Below are 20,272 nucleotides of genomic sequence, written 5' to 3' on the forward strand. Positions count from 1 at the left end.
GTTCTCTCTTGACAATGATTTGATTTGTATCTTTGTAGTTTTATTTGAACTTTGAAGGTGTTTTGTTTTTCCTTTGGGTCCTTTGTGTTCTTCTCTTTGATGACCTCAGAGGTCTGTGCCTGTGCCCTGTGCACCTGTTCAACAATCCATCCATGTCTCCCTGAACTGTCCGGCCTGTATATATGTTTCTCTACTGTTATCCTACCCACCACATTTTGAAAGCAGAATTTTACAAGTGTGTTTTGTTTCATTGCAAAAAAATTAAAAAATGTATACTGTATAGTAAAGTAGAGCGTGTTGAGTCTTTTGGCCTTGGTGCTGCAAGAATGTTGACAAAAGCTGAGCATGTGCAGCTTTGGAACCGTGGGAGTTTATTCATGATTTTATCAATTAAAAGGAAAAGAGATGAAGAGGTGAGCCAGACTAAAGAGACTCGGTTCCACTCCCCACATGATACAGAAGAACATTAGGTTTTATAAAAGACTCCTCTTTATTGGTTTGGGTTGACCTGAACAGCCAGAAAAAAACCCTCTTTACAGATGATTATATAAAGAACAATAAATAGCTTCTGTGGATGAAAAGAAATCAGTCATGAAATCGCTGGCACCCTGGGAAGTTGACAGTGGCATAAGGAAGCACATTGGGACTGATCCGCCTGGAGAAGAGGTCGTTATATCTGTAGGAACTTTTTATTACTCACTGAATTCATTAACACAGGATTCTTTGTTGGTGCATATCGTAACCCATTCCTTTTTCTCTACATAATAATCAACACACATTTACAAAGATTTACAGCACTGCATTGTGGGAGATGGGAGTGCCCATCGGGATATGCTGTTGCCAGGCAACAAGAGGAAGAGATAAAGCTAGTCGTTAGGTTCTAAAATGAGACTTGGGTAGAAAGCGGGGATGGGGAGGGGAGCAATGTACACATGAGGTAAATCAGGGATTTCACTCTTGCTTACACATGATAATGCTTCATTTTAACATACAGTACATCACTAAGTGTAAATTTTAATCATTTATTGATTCTTTTTTGAACACTTTTAAGGCATCAGGTGTGATTTTGCAAGAGAGGCAGGGCATTTAAACTTCAAAACACGTCTCAAACAAAAGGTTGCATATGTAAAAAGCATTTAAAGTGACCATGGTGTGACAGAAAAAGCACCTTTCAACACATTTGTTCTCCTCTCAGCTCGTACATGCTGAGGTGGTGGGAGATAACTCTGTTCCTCTTTCACTGCTGGAACAGGGCGGGAATATTTGGATGGGACTGACACTGATGTCATCCACGAGGATTCAGAAGGATGTGGGTGGCTGTGAGCTGTGATTTTGGGGATTAGGATCGGAGTATGTCCCACCAGTCAAAACTTCAGGTTTCAGGAGGGGGGTCATCATTTCTGTCCCCCACCCCTCGTTCTCTCTCCCCTCTCTCTCTCTCTCTCTCTCTCCCAGGAGATGCAGATGAAGTGACAGCTCTCTAAACATTGGGTCCTTTGATTGTTCCCGCCTCCTGTAGTCTCGGGGAGGTGTACGCCGACGCGGCCAGACACATCGCCGCCTCGCAGTAGCCTGGGAGACCTTGCGAACCCGCCTTACCGGGGCGACCGGCCTCTCCAGCTGCTCCTTCAGGTCCTCTCTCGCCGTGTCTACCGTCCCGAGCCACTCCGTCGACACCAGGAGGACCTGAGGAGGGAGGAAGTATGACATCATGAAGGGTTTTTTTTCAGAGCTCCTCTCTAAAACCCTTCCTGGACTTCGATTAAAAGTGTGTACTGTACATATGCTTATATTGAAGTTGTGTGTGTGTGTGTGTACGCACAGGCATAGCGAGTGTGCTTTCCGCTGTTTAAATTAGAGTGTACTGTTGCAGTCCTATTACATTCAAGAGCATCTGTTAAATGACTGGAGTTAATGATGCTTTTAAAATGCCTCTGAGCAGCCTCTCCCGTGGAAAGAGCTATAATGCCAAGTCCTCCACTTTTGTCCTGGACTCTTTCTAACCTTTGGTCGGTGTTTAATGCTGATTTACATTCCATGTAGGTGCATAAAAATGGAAGTTTTAAAGTTATGGCCTCATTTAACAGCCCGGCTCTTTTACCTTGTATTCCAGGGGGTCCTGGAAGTCCTGGATGGGGTTTGCCGGGATCTCCTCGATCTCCCTTTGCTCCTCTCTTTCCTAGAGAAGACAAAAGAGGAAGGGCTCAGATGTACCCTAAAGAGCTCTACTTTCAAACTTTATTTAAACAGCAGAATAAAAACACAACTCCATCACCAACACCATCATATTTCAAGAGCTTATATCGCCATATCACCCTGTTAGAACATTGTCCCAGCAGGCTGTAGCCCTGCTTGTGCTGACCAAAGTTTTCAAATGTAATACGGTAGGCAGAGCCTCTCTCCTGTTGGATCATCTACCAGTTTGGGTGTGGGAGGCAAACACCCTCTGTACCTTTAAGAGTAGGCTTAAACAATCCTCTTTGATAACGCTTATAGTTAGTTGAGGCTCGTTCTGTTAAAGTTTTTCTGTCCACTTTTGCCAAGTGCTTGTTCATTGGTGGATCAATGTTGGGTCTCTTTATATAACATTACAAAGAGTCCAGTCTGGACCTGCTCTATATGTATATGAGTATTGTGCAGTGCATTGTGTTTGTTGTGGGCTATGTATAGTATAAAAATTGATGGAATCATTGATTAAATAAAGTGAAGATAAAAGTATTGTACAAATAAGTTAAGAAATGTGAATACATAATAAGATATAAGGTGCAGCTGTGGGTCAGAGGTGGAGTGGGTCTCCCACCAACTGGAAGGTCAGCAGCTCGATCCCCCGCTACAAGATTTTCTTGTAAATAAATGTCTGTTAAGTCACTTTCTATCGCCGAATGAGGTAACACAATGGTGATTGAGCCTATGGCCAACTGATGAAAGCCTTTGCATTTGCAGTATTACAGACTGGCTGTCTGTGACGACTTTTGAAAAAAATCACAAGCAGCACCCAGTTAGTGACGCGTTTTCCATCACCCAGCAGTGGTTGGTCTGCCAGAGAGGGTAGGCGGAGCTAAGCGGCTGCTTTTCCGGTCTCTGCAACTGTTGCGAGTAAACAGTAATCTACTATGGCTGAACAAACAAAGAAAAGACTGATGGCTACAGATACAACTTATAAGTGGAAACATCTGGTCTGGTTATCTGGGACGAATGCGCCCGAAATTGCCCTTTATCGCCAAAAGGTGCCGCCAAATAGAACAACACTGAGAACATCGAGATTATTAGTTTAACAATCCTCTTTGATGAAGCTTAGAGTTACCAATTTTATATGAAATAAAATAATGTAGGAATAAACTAAAATTGAATATTCAAAAAGATATAAGGAGCAGCTGTGGCTCAGAGGTGGAGTGGGTCTCCCTCCATTCGGAAGGTCAGCGGCACAATCCCCAGCTCCCACTGTCTGGATGTCGAAAAAAACCCTAGCAGGGCACCATCATTAATGGGGCAACACCTGTGAGCTAGTTCAGGCAGACAACTCGAGCTGCACTGATCACCTGACAAACACTTCCTCCCAATTTGGCGGTTTATTTAAGCTCTGTCATTGCCACCGGTGCCCTGCACCAGTAGTGCGCTCATACTTCTCAGCCCCTCCACCACCCCAGCATCCACCTGCAGGGGGTTAAGATAGTATCTCATCACTCCTCAAATTTCTGCATGTAAAATAAATCTGCGAGGAGTGACGAGGTCGGAGCCCAAGCTATGTTCTGCTGCTGCTATAAACATTTCAAACTATCGGAAATGAGAGTTGTCTGACTGAAATGTATGAACGTGTGAGTAAAAGGGTGAATGCTGATATGTGTAAAGTGCTTTGAGCGATCGGAGGATGAGAAAGGTGCAATATACAGTTAGCATAGTCCTTTTACCATTCACCATATTAACATAATAAAACTTAGACGGCACAGAATTAAGTTAAAGCGCATCAGAAAAAAGAGATATATAAGAGGGCAAAGATGAGGCCTGCTTTGGAAATGTACTGATCATCTCCTGTGTATCTCTACCTTTAAGTCCCGTGTTTCCAATCTGCCCTGCTGCTCCAAAAATGCCAGGAATACCACGTGCACCAGGTAAGCCGTGCGGCCCCTGAGGTCCAGTTGCCCCTGGAGGTCCAGGAGGCCCGGGAGGCCCCATCACGCCTGCTCCACCGAGCACAGCACGCTTGGCGCTCACCGCCACTGCTGCGAGCCTCTCTGCAACACAAGAACCAGCAGCATCACTCTGATTGAATTACCTTTGATGACTGGAGACTGATGCCTCTGAAGATGAAAGTAGCGAGCTAATCTAATCTCCCTCATGGACATCAAAGGTGAATATTCCGGTGTAGACGCTCACCCTGCAACATCTTCAACACCACTTCAATAATATGCTGGTCTGATGCGTCACGTCCCTGGAGAGAAGAAGAAAAGTGAGCATCAAGAAGAGGCAGCAAGTGCATCAAATTATATCAGTGTGTTTGTGTTTCACGCATCATAAATGCATCAACTCACAGATGAGCCCTGAATGCCGGGCATGCCGGGAACTCCGCGCTCTCCATTGAGTCCCCTTGGACCAGGAAGTCCTGCTGGTCCCTGGTCTCCAGGTTTACCAGGGTCTCCTGTGGGTCCATTGTGTCCACTGTCACCACTGATTCCTTGCTGTAAAGAGAGGAGCAGAAAGAATTTAAAGAGGAGAGAAAGAGACCATTGAAAACTATGAGAAAGGAAACAAATAAAGGAAGAAAAGTTTGATGTGTCACCTGTCCTTTGGGCCCGGGTTCACCAGACAAACCCTGTCACAGCAAACACAGAGAAGCCATCATTTTCACACTCATCTCTTCCATCTATCATTGCTGCTTCGGAGACGCTCATTGAACAATAATTCAAGTATGAATTTTGTAAACGAATGCCTAAAAAGAGCCGACGTGCATCATCGCTTCACTGTCATGCAAATAGCTCATTTGCCATCTGGATTATTCTGAACAGACGTCTTCTACTTCTAAACGTCAGCATGACATTTCCCGCTATATATAACTTTGCTTTGATGCCTTTGGAGCCAAATGTTGATATCTAAAGCCCGCAAGTTTTATTGTTCAGAGTGAAAAAGTTTTAGGTGTCGCAGTAATGATTCCTACCTTTTCACCTTTCTCGCCGGCCAATCCCTCAACACCGGGGTCACCCTGTGAGCGACAGGGAGCAATGAGATCAAGAGGGGCAGAGAGAGGGATGACTTAAAGGAAACAACACAAAGCAGCACGAGATATGACGATTTGGTTTGAAAGTTGCTACTCACAATGTCGCCCTTTGACCCGAATTTTCCTTGGAAGCCCTGGCGACATGAAAGACGGGTTTAGCAGATTTAAATGTGGTCAAATTTAGGTTTTAATATCCTCAAAAACATGAGATTTATTCAAGGCGGTGACACCGCAGATCACAAAGTAAGAAAGATGTTGTGTCCTCTCTGAAACATGGAGGATGAGGATGCTCAGATTATCATTTATATTGCTTATTTATATTGCTCGCCTCATTCAGAGATTTACTGTTTCATGGCTTTTATTCATGGGTAAACACTGCCCCCTGTGGACAAGTAGTGGTAACTATACTATAAAGTCTGTTTAAATATAGGTAATGATGCATAAGTGTTTCTTCTTGTACCAAACACACACACACCTTGTCTCCTTTTGTTCCACTCAGGCCCTGAGCACCTGGAACACCGATGGGTCCTCTCTCTCCTTTGTTTCCCTGTTTAAAGCGTTAGAAAGTTAGTCTACCTGCATGTCCGCCAATTTGTTTCATGACAGAAAAATCCAAAGAAGAAGCTTACAGGCTTGCCTACGACTCCCTGCGGCCCGACTTCTCCCCGCTGGCCTCTGTCACCCTGTTGAAATAAGGTAAAGTGAGGATGTTTGCTTTCACAGCTGCAGTTTTAAGAGCTTTAATGCAGCAGCTGAGGATTTGTACCTTTGGTCCGGGAACTCCTTCCATACCAGCCTCACCAGGAAGACCAGGCTCACCCTAGGAGAGTGCCATAATTAACCTTACTGCACATTATAGGAATTTTTATACCTGACAAAAGCCATATATTGTGTATGTCTTTACCAGAGGTCCAGGGGCGCCCTGCATGCCAGAATGACCCCTTGGCCCAGGCTCTCCCTAGGAAGGCAAAGAGAGGTGCATACATTTAGCCAGAAGAAATGTATTAAAGGGAAATATAATATGATGTAAAATATACGTTTGTAAGTGGCTTACCTTAGCTCCAGCTCCACCTTTAGAGCCAGGGCTGCCAGGCAATCCCTACAGACAGACAGAATTAAAGCTTGTCAATGTTGCATTCCACCTGTAGGCCTTTGTTGCATGTTTCTCCATGTATCTTCAATCTACCTTATCAAACAAAGGTGATAACTCTAAAGAAATCTCTTTATATGCAACAAAAGTTGCATCAGTATGTTGTATTTTTAAAGTTGTGGTTTATTTTATATGTTTGAAATACGGAGAGAGACCCTAAAAACGCAAATGGTAACAAATGTGAATATTATACCCCTTTGCCAACTAAATTAGCGCATTGGCGCAGGTTTTTCAGACCCAGGAAGACCCGCTAATAAATGCCGATTCTCTCTTTTCCCTTTGCCAGTGGAGTGTACTCCTTACGGTCTCTTTCCTGCTGCGTCACCGTCTGACGTTATAAACGCACCGGAAACAGGGGCGAACAACAAACTTCCCCTTGGATCAGAAGAAGCTCTCTCATCATGCTGTCTTGCCAGTGTTGCTGCATCTTGCACGAAACAAAGAACAAATTCCGGCCAGAACTGCAGAGTCATTTGATCGGGGTCTGAATGCCGATTGTAACTTCTCCCACAAAGCAAAAAAGCTGTATGCTAGCGGGTGTAGCAGGTTTTTTGACCAGTGGGAAAGGGGCTTTAGAATGTGTGCAGTGGTAGTATCTGGTAATAATGCTGATGTCTCAAACAATAATAATAATAATAAAATATGACGTGCTGCAGCGCCATAGGCGTAAGATTTCCTTGCACTGATTGTGTGAGCATACGTGTGTGTTTGTGATGGTGTATCGCAGTAGGGCATGAAGCAGGCTAAGTTATGGTGTTTGAGTTTGCAGCAGTGTTAGTGTCACCGCAATGACCACACAGCAAAGTGTGCAGCTCATGCTCCATTACCCCTTAGTCAGAATGACATGCACACAAAACACAACCCCCCTACACGCGCACACACACACAAGTATACCCACTGCTCTGATTGTGATAAATCACTGGCGGTGGGAGGGAGAATGCTATTTCAAGGTGGTTTAAATTTTAAAACAGTGCGGGTCACTGGGGTCGCTGTTAACCTGGATGAGAGCCCAGAACACAAAACACACCAAGATTTACAGGCGACTGCACGCTGGCTTCCCTTGTCTGCATTCTGGCTCTTTTAAATTGGGGAGGAGAGCAGATTGACCCCCTACGTGGTCTGAGTGACAATCAGACGGCCATATTTGCATGTGCCTGAACAATCCTCGAGCAAACAGATTTACCTCTACTACACTCAATGATCACTCACCGCTGCTCCCTGAGGACCTGGAGGACCCGGCATCCCAGCCTGGCCGGGGCCGCCCTGCAGAAAAAAAGAACAGAAGAAGAATGAATGGCTATTTTTTTGGAAGGAAGCTGCTTGTAATTATCATGACTGGCATCCCCTTTACCTTGATTCCAGGAATACCAGGTGTGCCATCCTTCCCGTCAATACCTGGCAGACCCTGGAAAAGCAGGCAAATGAGTCAGTGGGCTTCATTTGGAACCCTCTCTGAAAACTGGTGCACGTGTGTTCACTCACATTCTCTCCCTTCTTGCCAACCGCGCCCTGTGGGCCCTGGATACCTCGGCCGCCCTGCAGAAGACAACCAAACCAGCATTAGTATTTGCAACGCACATCAAAATCAATGCCTCTATTTAAGATCTAAGAAATGTTTCGCCCTTTTTCCATCTTGTGCCACTTCTTTGACAATAAACAATCAACTGGCAGAGTCACCTACTTTGTCTCCCTTGTCTCCTGCCTCTCCAGGTGGTCCCTGAGGTCCCTCCTCACCCTGCAAACAACAGAGAGCAGCTTAGAGAACCTTAGTGTGGCTGTTGGTAATTGTTTTTATGTGAGCAGTCAGGTCCATTTGTGTGTGTAAGCTCTTACAGGAGGCCCAGGAATTCCTACAGGTCCGTTGATGCCCTTGTAGCCACGAGGCCCCTGCGGGAAAAAAAAAAAAAAAAGTGCCATCAATCACGTGCGATCAGGTAGGATGCTAAGTCACGGTAGCTTGCTATTCATTGTGATAAAGGGGTAATTAGCGCTTAACTCACTTCACTAATGGGAGCTACACAGAAAGCCAGCCACTCTTGTTTTGGCACTAAGCCGGGGCGCTAACTTGGCTAACGCGGCTAATGTTAACAGTAAGACGGATGGCTACAGCGGATCATTAACTACAGATGGAGGCACCACGGACCTAGACAACCCCAACTCATTAGAGGAGGGGAGAGATTTGTGTTAGCATCATTTCCATATGTCCCCATTGCTGGTAATGGATGGTGTTTGTATAGTGGGGGCAGGTTTGGCTAAGCCTCCTTGTAGCACATCTAAGAATGAGAACACTCTTGTACCCAAAGAAAAATAGGACATTAAAGTTGTATGCGACTGTGAAAAAGAAAAGGAAAGGTGGTACTCACTGCTTCCCCTTTAGGACCCATCATTCCGGGATAACCCCTCAGACCCATTGGACCCTTGAAGGGACGTAAGAAAAACAGATTAAGATAGAGACCAGGCGTAGAGCTAATGCTACAACACAATGTTCTTTCAAATTAACATAAGACCAAATGAAAATATTAGCAGTTGTTTGCTAACTGAGTGATTAAAATAGTTGAATTCTAAGCATACCGGAGGTCCTGGGATACCCTGTTCCCCAGAGATGCCCACTTCACCCTTGGTACCCTGGTGGAGGAAAAAAGAAACAACAGGCTGATTAGTTTTTCTCTTTTATGTGGTGCTCTCTTTAGAACAGCTGCATGCTACCAATCATGGCTCGTTGAAACCTTTTCACAAAGCTGTTGGAGGTATTGATTTTGTGTATCTACAGATTTTGACCAAAGAAACTCTGAGCTGGGCAGAAAAAAAACAGTTAGCTCCAGTCTGTGATAGTTTCTGCTTTGGTTGTGAAGTCTAAACTTATCTTTAAAGATTGTATCTCGCTATATCATTGGTCAAGCCTATTAAAAATCCAGCTTATGCTTGTAGCCAGCTAAAGCTAGCTGCCAAGAAACTATGTGGCAAGAAAGCCAGTTCAAAACAGTTTGTGAAGGTTGCTGTCTGTTTTTTTATGTCTAGACTTGTCTTTAAAGGTTGTATACTTGGTGACACAAAGCCAGCTAACAAATTGCTCAAGCTAGTCAGCCAGCAAAGCTAGCTTGTCAAAAAGCTTTGAAAATCTACCATTAGCTCGTCAAACAACCATTATCGTGTGGTTATAGATGTCTGAACAGCTTAGAATTGTTAGTTCAGTTATCCACCGCATACAGACAGTCCAAAATGCTGCAGCCAGGCTTTTAACTCAGACAAACAAATTTGCCCATATTACCCCGATTCTAGCTTGCTGCCTGTTGATTTTAGGATTGATTTTAAGATTGTAATCACGTTTAAGGCCAGACACGGGCTTGCCCCTCCCTATATTTCTGACCTTTTATACCCCTATGAGCCAGTACGCAGTCTGAGATCTTCTGGTAGTGCTTTGATGGCCATTCCAAGGTCTAGGCTAAAATAAAGGGTGACAGAGCTTTTGCTTTTATTGTCTGTTGTGAAGCACTTTATGTGTATTTAAAATTGTTAAGTTTAATGAATAGCTTAGTTTAGCATACAGAACTGAAGCAAGGGGAACAGCTAGCTTACAACAATCCTACCAATACCTGTAAAGCTCACTAATTCACTCGCTGCTAACTATTACTCTATAATTTCTTGAAGAAACAACATAGAAAGCTTCATAGGTGTTGGTCGTAACTTTAACTTCAAAAAGAGCCAAGCTAGCTGTATCCTCCTTCTTCCAATCTTCAAGCTAAGCACAGCTCGACATGCATCTGGGCTCTGGCTAGTGTACAGACAAGAGTCTTCTCCTCTAATCCTCACAACAAAATGTATGTGACTATTTCACAAAATGTCCCTAATTTAAGAAAAAATTAAATCTATTTAGAGCTAATCTTACTGGTCTTACATAATCAGTGATCTCATTTACTAACCTCAACAGCATCATATCATGTCTATGCAGTAAAAGACTTGTAAAATGGTTCATCATCAGGCAGTCCAAGCATAATTGTAATGCTTGTCTTGTTCACATAGTCATCAGTAATGCAGCAAGCAGCACAAAAGCACATTTATCATGCTGTAGACTGTTTCTGTGTCTTAGTTTGACTTGAGTCTTCACAGTGAGTTGGGATGTAAACAACTCACGCTGGGTGTCTTTGAGAAGAAAAGCAACCCCACAGTGCAATCTTTAGTCCAGACAAGTCTTATAAAATATCCTACTGGTCTGCCCTGCCTGGGATGAATGATAACTTGTTGCTTTAAGTGTTTTGAGTGTCTGAGGCTCCTTGTGTGGGGAGATCGGAGGCTTATTCCTGAGGCCTGGCTAGTTGCTCTACTGACGCTCACTGTGTGCTCATTAGCTCTGCTTAATGCAGCGAGGTGAGCGGGCCACGCGAACCCTGACTCTCTCATCCTCCCCTTCATGTACCTGGCTCTTCACGGGCGCTTTCATCTGGCTCGCTGCATGCTGACTGCGGGGCCAAGGCCAGGCCTGAGTAATCGCAGCCAGATTAGTGCCAGTCATGTGCCTCGGGGGGCTTCATTAGAGCTAATCCTCGCCTCTGCTGGTCCTGAATGGTGGGTTGGTGTGCGAGACTGTACAACATGTATACATACGGGCGTTGGAACCCATGCGCGTTCGTGCTAGCAGAGATTTAGCAGCTCACCGTTTTTCCTATGCTACCAGGCTCTCCGAGAACACCGGCACGTCCTTTGTGTCCCTGGGAGGAAAAAGCCAGTCAGTAGGGTGATCACAAACATCTTGTAGTTCAGCATAACCACTGGTGCATGAGGAAGACTACTCACTTTTACTCCCTGAAGTCCCTGGGGGCCTTTAGGTCCTGATGGACAGTTAAGAGGACACTGTTGCGGGAGAAGGAAATGTTTGCATTATAAAAAGTATTGTGTCAAATCAGATCTATAAGAAAGAGGACGCTGATAGATTTTACCTGAAACTCTGCACTCCCTTCCTCTCCACCGATGAATTTCCCTGGAGGACCCTAGATAGAGAGACAGATGGAAAAAAAAAGGTTAGAAGAGGAGTCACCTGGTCACAGTTGCCTCGTCTCCCGTGAGCTGAGCCAGCACTATCTCTCTCTCTCTCTCTCTATCTACTTCCTCCATCTTCTCTCTTTTTATAGATTGTGTTAGTGAGTAAACCATCTCTATAGGTTGTGATGTATTTCTGCTACAGTCAGATGAGACAGCCCACTGATCTAATGGGGGTTTATTTACCCTAGGACAGCACTAAAGCTAAACAGATACACTCCCCTGGGCTGGGAGCATCACTCTCAATGAAGACACACCCCCTTCCCGTTCATGGAGCCACTCAGTGATACACAGGAGGGTACATTCACCATTGGAATATAGACTTGAAAGTGTACATCTCAAAACTGTTTGTGCTATTTCACTTCTCGCTGTCTGGTGGGACCTTTAAATGCAGCAGGAGGCTGCTGCTGTGCTAGCGGCTTTGTTTCTGCTTGTTTTACAGAGCAGAGCACGCGTCAGTGTAGCATTGGTATGTGATGTTGTTTCTGCTTTACATTTACACTGTGATCATGTTCAATAATACAAGTAAACTGCAATTAGCTTGATGTAATGCACTCAAGCCTACTTTATTTATCTCTTATCTCGTTCACTGTCAATGAAAATCTTCAGATGTCAAAGGATTTACTTTGACGTTGATTAGCGCTAGGCTAATAGCATATATTAGCTAATCTCTATCTACAGATTTTACTGGAGGCAGGGACGTGGATTTTAGGGATGGCAAGTGTTCTGGTTTCCATTTGTACTATGTTTGTAGTCCGAGCGATATTGACCAATCATGTTTCAGCAGGCTGCGGCATATGCAGGAAAAACTGTCCGTGTGGAGAGCAAAAGCAGGCGGAACGTAATGCGCCTTAATGACATCCCGGCTCCCATTAGCGGCTATCTGACGATGATTTAGCTTCTTCTCTATAAACAGACATCTGCTGTAAGTTCAGCTATCAATCCGTTCTAGATCTAAAATTCAACTTGTGTTAAATTCCCTGACACGGTGTTAAGAAAGCCGTTCAGCATTCAGATTTCCTGACTTCCTCGAATGCATCAGAAATGATCGATCCAACCTCCGCTCAACAAACGAACATTTTAAAAGTGGTTTTCTTCTCCTCTTGAGGACAGACGTGACAAAGCTTCATTTTTACTTTTTATTATTCTGCATCATGATGTTGAAATATCGGCAAAGGTAAGACCCGTTAATTAAAGTAAATCACAAGAAAATATTTTTCTGTAAACAATGCAGCACGCGGAAAAGGAAGTCTTGACTGGAAGTTGTTTATAACAGCTAACCGCTGGCTACACGCCCGCCATGTTCACCGTTCACCGATGGGATCTTAGATTGTATATTAGCCAATATTAGCCTGTTGCATATTAGCATCTGTGTATGCGTTGGCTAATATTAGAAGCACACATATATAGCTATTTAGAAATGGTATTTCTGGAACTGAATAAAGGAAGAAATTACAGGTGTATTAAAAAAAATTAAATTAGCATAAGTAATAAGTAAAGGGGAAAATGAAAATTTGTAAAAATTTTTCAGCTATGTAAAATAAAGAAATGATGGGCCAATGTATTGTTTTGAAATTGTCTTAACTGTCCAACAATGCTATCAGAATTGTTGTTCAGTGTCCAGTGTTTCTCTGGCCTGACTAATGTGATCAACTGTGTAATGTTTCAAAATATGTAACAGTGAACTGGAAGAAAATAATGAGGTCTGATTGCACGCTTGTCTCCCAATCGGAAAGTTGGGGGTTCGATCCCTGACTGCTACATTCACATGTTGAAGTGTCGTAGGGCAAATTGCTAGCCTTCAGTGTATGAATGTTCATAGATCCTGATTGGAGAATGGCACTTAGGCCTTTGGCATCATTGTGTGAATGTGATATGGAAAGTAACAGCACTTTGAGTGGTTGGAAGACTAAGTACAGTCCATTTATCTTACGTGTGCCCATCGTCATCAAGATCATTAGGATACCTTCACTGGTGGTAGTTTCAGAGGGAATCAGAGAGAAAGATGACAGATGGATTAGTTATTTCCTGGGTGGAGACTTACAGGCTTGCCAGGAGGTCCAGGAAGGCCAGGGGGTCCGGGTGATCCCAATACACCCTAAAGGAAAGGGAGTAAGAAAAAAAGCTGTCAATAAGTATCTGAAATGTTTAGATACTGGATTATAATTTGTACATGAGTGATGAAGGAGGTATAATGAACACATGCTGGCGTCATACCTTAGGTCCATTTTGTCCAATTTCACCTGGAAGGCCAACGGGTCCTGCAGCGCCCTACACAGAGAGACACAGAGAGGAAGAGAGGGATTTGTACACAAACCCAGCAGCGAAATGATTTCCACACCTCAAAGCAAAGCCATTAAGTGATAACGCCGTAATTGCATTATACCATACAAGCTACTTACAGCCAGTCCTGGAAGGCCGGGTCCCTGTGTGGACAGAAGGGACGAGGGGTTAAATTACTGTATAACAAGTGGAACCAATCCGTCAAAGTATCAATTAACGTTTGCCAAAGCCAATTAATAACGGCAGCAGTAATTCAGTAATACGTGTGTACAGTGTAAACAGTGCTCGAGAAGTACACAGACACGTAATCACTTTCTGTTTGCTGTGCCTTTTGCTGGGAGTTAATTATAAACAAAGTGATTAAGTAAGTAAGGCTTGTTGGAGGAAGAACAGCCCACGAGGCAGGATCTTGTGTCGGTGCAGCGCGAGGCAGCTGGGAGTACAGCAGAGCCTCCAGACAGGACGCCTGTTAATGCTAAACAAAGGATTTAACTAATAGTGCTGCATTCAAGCATGACATTGGATGACTCTGAACTTAATGCTGGAATATATTGGATGTTAGTTTATAGATGGACTCTGAGCTCCACCTAGTGTTTTTAGCGGGTATTACAGACAATTTGCTTGTAATTTAAACTGTCAACTGATCCTTGCATTTGCTCATAAATTTGGTGCATTTAAACATTATAAGTGAATAAAACGTGCATCATTGTATTGTTTTCTTCGTCTTATAAAGGACTGCAGCAATAAGGCTCATGTCAGCTGCAGCAGACATTCGCCACATCTGGGTAAAGTAGACCCAAAAGAGGGCGCAGCTGGTCAGGCATTCAGGCATGAAGAAAAAGGGACTCGGGAGGTTGCCTTATGAAACCAGCTGGGTTACAATATGTTTGTTAGGGAACTGACAAGGCTTCAAACGACGCCTAATTCAGCCCGCCATAACTCATTTCCAAGTATCATGTCAGCCCTGTGAGAAACACTGTTTCCTCATTAGTCTTACTGTGCCTCATAAGAAGACTAAGTTTTACATTTAAGTGCCCTCTTTACGTACAGTTTTTGCCACATGTACTTTAAGTACATCTGTTTAATACTCTTCTAGATTTGTCTCTTATATACATAACAGTATTATAATATAATAGGCTTATAAATTACAAGGTAAAATCCATTGAAAAACTGTGTTTTAGACGTTTGTGCTTTAGCAGGTCAGCCATGGAAGACATTTTGACTGTAATTTTCTCATCTGATTTTGTTTCAATTACTATTCAGGGCCCAAAAATGGACAATTATCCAACATTACAAACACTAAAAGATGTTAGATAATACATAGTTTACTTACAGGAGCTCCGGGTTCACCACTCGGTCCAGCTTGACCCTGCAGATGACAGGAAACAACAATATAACTAAAATAGCTACATGCTACTATACTAAGGTTAAATAATACTTTATTACTTAAATCTAAAAAGGAAAAGGAAATATTGTTCATATTATTTTGAAAGCAGGGGTTTGGCATTAATGTTTTAATGATCTGTTCAGGTGGATGTTGGGACACTTGCCTTAGGGCCGGGACTCCCAACAGGACCTCGATCCCCCTTTGCGCCAATCAAACCCTGCAGACAGACAGGAAGAGCGGTTGTCAGGCTGATACATTGTATATATATATATGTCACAATATCAAAGGAAAAACACTGTACAGGTTAAAAAGGACACTATCAGTAAGCACTGTGCTTCCCACAGGACTTTGGCTTGAATTCACCTTACAAAGCGGCTAATAACACATTTGATCGAAGCTGACACTGTTCTTGTAAGTAATAAGGAAACAAAACTGAGGCTGAGATTCCAGGGCGGATTACAGGCTAAATCTCTGAGGAATGCATTTCTTCGTGTGTGTGTGTGTGTGTGTGTGTGTGTGTGTGTGTGTGTGTGATAGCAATGTTAGCATGTGACTATTGACACTCGTTTCCCCTCTATCATAGACTACAGAGACAGAAGCAGAGAAGCTTCATCACGATTCAAATTCGTACATCAACAACTAAAATGAAATCAACTAATTGGCTCTTATTTGTCTTAGACCACTTTCTACTTGTGGTTACTTAAGATTTAAAATCGTTATTCAGCAAAGGATTAGGGGTTTTGATGTATTTAGCTAATCCTGTAAGACTTGTCCAGCAAAGCACATTTATATGACTGTGCTGATAATAAACCAATAGCTAATTCAAGGGTCAGTGCTACAGACTCATGACAATATTTATCTCCCCACAGAGACACATTCTAAACCATAATGTAAAAGTGTATGGCAGTTTAATGTAGCTTAATGACCTTAACAGTAAGACATAACAGGAACAAGCACAGAGAAATCAGAAGCATTGAAATGCTATGCTACTGCATTAAAGCTAACTTTATAATGACTTAAAGGTCCTCTTTGGAGTTAATGCTGTAAACCGTTCTGTTTACATTCAACATTCGTCATCCAAACCAACTGTACATCTTCTTAAGTCTGTGCAACCACCTGCAAAGCCAGGCCCACTCCTGAGTTACACCTGAAACGTCATCATAATACTATCATCAACGATCATTGGAATTGTGAGCTCACGTGTAGATATTTCGTTCGTCTGAGCAAACTCCATGGCTGATGAAAACAGTGTGACACGATTAACTATAATTCTGTCAAACTGATCTAAGTTGTTGTTTCTCTTAACAGCTCTCACCAGTCAGCACATATGCCTCTTCAAACTCATAGTGTATGAGTGCAATGCTACTCATGTACGAGTGATAAAAAAGATGCACACAAAAACATTGCTCTGCAGCGCCTCTAGTGGCCAAAAGTGCTGCAGGTTCCCTTCCCAATTTGATGTTTAAGTATCCCCAAAAAACATCCCTCACTTTCTTTCTGACAGAGTTTACTTACACACATAATTTATCATCATTTTATTTATTTTAATTCAAGAAAGGATCCTTAAGATACATATAAAGCTGCTTTGTCCACATTGTGTTTTCTTGAGAACCCTTCACTCTGCTGCCTGATCACACACTTTTATTTCTGTGGGATTTTTCACATTTGATTTTCATTTCTTTTTTCTGTTTATTTACCTATTTAACCTGTTTTCACATAAGGCCTATCAGACTTTTTGTGGGAATGCAGTTTTTGTTGTGTTTGTTCCATTTAAAATCTCACACCAAACACCAACATCAGTCAGCTCACTTACATCAATGCCGTTCTCTCCTGCAGCTCCATCAGGACCTGGCTCTCCTGGCTCTCCCTTTTGTCCCTAAGATTAAAAAAAAAAGTTTTATTTATGGACAAAACCAGAAGAATCAAAATAAACAAAGTTTTTGCACAATGACATTTAACAAACAGCACAGAACAAACTTACTGGAGACCCAGGGGGCCCAGGAGGTCCTTTATCTCCCTGCAGAGACACAAAGAGAAGATGTTAACCCTTCTCCTCTCAAATGATTAATGAAACAGATCTTGGGAGATCTTGCTATATACCACATGGTAAACAGAAGGCCTTCTAAACTCGTCCACGGAATATTGCTCATATTTATATCTATCATCATAAAGTTCATCATCACTGATAAATCCAACTGAAGCTTATTAGCCTTGTGGTTGACGGTGAAAGAGTCTCACAGGGTAAAATAGGACACCTTTAACTGTAACATAAGTTTTGGAGATCCTGTAAGTAAACAATTTATTATTTATGGAGGTTTATGCCGTCAGGAGACGTACTTTGCTTGACACCCTCCCCCCCAAAAGTCATGTGTGTGTGTGTTAGAGATTGCAATTAAAAAATAAATTATTATTAAACCCACACTTCCCATTTTTTGGAAGTTATTTTTATTTCAATTAACATTTAAAATCGAGTTCCCCCCGCAGTTCTCTAATGTAATCCTTGTGGTACTAAGTTGAGTGAGTTTGGGTATATCTCCATAATGGATACCATTGGTCAAGTTGCTACTAATAGTGTCATGGTGACTCTATATTAATATTATAGATATCGCAACATTAAAATGATGTTCTTCCAACATTCAACCAGTTCTCGAAGAATAAATAACCGTTACATTAAGTTTAAAGTTCTGCTACAAAGGCTGGATTCTCCACCACCTCTAAACCCCACCTTTCCTGCCACAGTGAAGAAACTGGAGGAGAGGATCCGCCTTCATGTTTGGACCAAGCAACGCTGGTTATTTGCTTTTCAGTGGAAGGTGTTAATGCATGAACTCTTCCCAGATGCATTCTGGGGGCAGCCGTATTCTGAGACTTGATAATCCACAATCCAAGATGCACAAAAGGCATGTCTTGAAGATACGATGATTTTATTTAGAGACTTACTTTAATATTTTAAATATGTTAGTTATAAAAAAAAATCTTATATGATCACTTTTGATTTTGGATCACAGGACAAACATAAAAAAAATCTCCCTTTGCATTTTACATGCAGTTTGTCTCCTCCTCCACGACCCAGCAGCCTCCATTTTCACCATCCTCGTACAACCTGTGCTTAGTTAACCCCCAAATATCTCAAATGTATCACATTACTGTGACACACACTCAGGACTGAGGCGAGGGTCCCTTCTCAAAGACCCCTCTCTCTGCTGGGAACAGAGCTCTTTTGTGCCGCTGTGTTTTCATTTGCAGCGCCCTCTGCTGGCACGACCGCGGTACTGCCGCAGCAGCACAGGGCTGCCATTCCTGCAGCACAATGATGCTCTTTGTGGCTAATCTGCTGGGCAAACCCTGTGTGGATACTCACATCGATGCCGTCTGACCCAGGGGTGCCGGAGGGGCCGGGTAGGCCGGGCTGGCCCTGAGGTCCAGGTGGACCCCTCTGAAACACAGACAGAGGGGAATTAATGACAGTCAGGTGAGGAAAAACAACAGTAGATCTTATATTCTGGACAAATATCAGGACTGTACATGATGATTATTAGGCTGATACATAACCCAAAGGATTTTCAAAATAAAATATGCTTAAAATTATTCTTTTACATCAATATGTTCGTGAAATTTTGAGTTAATATTTGAAATTTATACTGGGAGAAAAAAACATTCATCAACTTGTCATGTGTTGCTAGGTAGACTTAAATTTTGCAGGATATTGCAAGGTCCTCAATTACATCAATTTGCATGAAATTGTCCCAACAAAAAAGGACCTAAAAATACAGAAAAGCTGGATTAAATGGAATAAAATGAGTGCATGAAAGGGGTAAAAACAAAGGATTGAGGAGGAATGTGGAAGGAGGGGTCATGAGACTGGCACTGTTTACCCCCACCACCCCCGCCTCACCCCCCTCTCTCCATCCCAATGCCTCCTTCTCCTTTCTTCAATTTCATCTCAGTGGGTCAGTCAGTCCACCAGGCGATAAAAACGTTTTTTAAATCCGACTTTGAATTGTGTAAAACGTGAAAAAGAAGAATAATCCTGAAGAGTGAAAACTGTGCGCTGTCCTGTAGATGACACTTAGGTGTGTGTGTTTGAACAGCGGCTTTCACGCTCAGTGGGCAAAGTTTGTGTGTGTGTGTGTGTCTGTGTCAATGATTTCCATCTCTGTCACGGCTTGTGAAAAACGAAAAAATCTTCTCCTTTCTTTTCCTCCATTTTTATAAAAAGTCTTCTCGGCCAGAACAGGGTCCCCGGGTAATGAGAAATCCTCGTCTTCCATCTTCTTCCAAAAGAGATAAGAGTCCAAACACGATAAGGCTGATAATCCACAGAAGATAGTCCGGTTTCATTTTGCCTCTGCAGCCGAAAACACACTTCAAGCTCATCTTTCTTTTACATGCATGCAATAAAGCCAGATGGTCACAACAGATAAATCTGTGCTGGATCCACCTGCAACATTTTGAACATCACCTCTAAACGTCAAGCGGCCCTTTCCCAGGGGCCCTCATCCCCTCTGTAACCCCAGAATAATGGGTCTAATCCTGCACAGAGCAGGTCTCAGCCTCCCCCCCTTGTCCACTCACCACTTGGGCCAGAGCCAGGCACAGGGTCTGCAGTATCACCCAGGTCTTCAGCAAGGCAGAGAGAGCAGCCATGGTTCCTCTCTCCCCCGTCCGTCTCTCCTCGGTTCACCAAATCCTCTCTTCGGGCTCCTTCTTTCCGCTCCTTTACTCCTCTCCGGGCCGGCACGGTGCAGGAAACTGGTGAAGCAGAGCTGTCTGAGAGGCAGGAGCGTGGGGGGGTGTGTGTGTGTGGAGGGATGGGGAGGAGGGAGGGTGTGTGCACTGCCCAGAAAAATTCACTCAGGAGGAAGGAGAGGGGTAGGAGGGTGGAGAAGGAAAAGGAAAGAGGTAGGGGTATAATCCTCCCGCAGAGGTGGACTCTTTAAGCAGAAGAAAAACACACTATGGACCAATGAACACACACACACCTAAATATAGTTACACACACAGTTCCTCAAAACACCTGAGGGATTTCACATCTATCTGAATATGCAATCAAAAGGCAGCTCTGAATCCAATTGGTCAGAGCAGAAATTAAGCCCCGCCCAAAGCTGCGGGAGAGGACCAATGAATGAAACTTTGGTGTAAGGCCAACTGTCTAAAACACCTGAACACAGCTCTTTGAGTAAGTTCTCTCCCTTTGAAACTGTCT

The 20,272-nt window shown here is 43.2% G+C and overlaps 1 protein-coding gene across 1 annotated transcript; it reads right to left on the bottom strand.

Moving 5' to 3' along the window:
* Positions 1-1,008: 1,008 nt before the first annotated feature.
* col9a2 (procollagen, type IX, alpha 2) lies at positions 1,009-19,797 on the bottom strand. The gene is made up of 32 exons (XM_069682169.1): positions 19,642-19,797; positions 18,428-18,502; positions 17,048-17,083; positions 16,880-16,942; positions 15,230-15,283; positions 15,013-15,048; positions 13,799-13,822; positions 13,614-13,667; positions 13,441-13,494; positions 11,297-11,347; positions 11,154-11,210; positions 11,015-11,068; positions 8,934-8,987; positions 8,726-8,779; positions 8,196-8,249; positions 8,044-8,097; positions 7,845-7,898; positions 7,714-7,767; positions 7,572-7,625; positions 6,267-6,311; positions 6,117-6,170; positions 5,979-6,032; positions 5,842-5,895; positions 5,688-5,759; positions 5,311-5,346; positions 5,153-5,197; positions 4,778-4,810; positions 4,530-4,676; positions 4,375-4,429; positions 4,044-4,232; positions 2,102-2,179; positions 1,009-1,686 (listed from the first exon to the last, which is right to left on the bottom strand). Exons 1-32 carry the CDS (start codon positions 19,711-19,713, stop codon positions 1,481-1,483), a joined length of 2,076 nt encoding a protein of 691 aa, XP_069538270.1. The 5' UTR covers positions 19,714-19,797; the 3' UTR covers positions 1,009-1,480.
* Between the last annotated feature and the right edge of the window lie 475 nt (positions 19,798-20,272).

Source organism: Semicossyphus pulcher, unplaced genomic scaffold (assembly GCF_022749685.1).
Source record: "Semicossyphus pulcher isolate SPU_LCO1_2020_fin unplaced genomic scaffold, fSemPul1.0.p SCAF_5, whole genome shotgun sequence".
Lineage (NCBI taxonomy): Eukaryota > Metazoa > Chordata > Actinopteri > Labriformes > Labridae > Semicossyphus > Semicossyphus pulcher.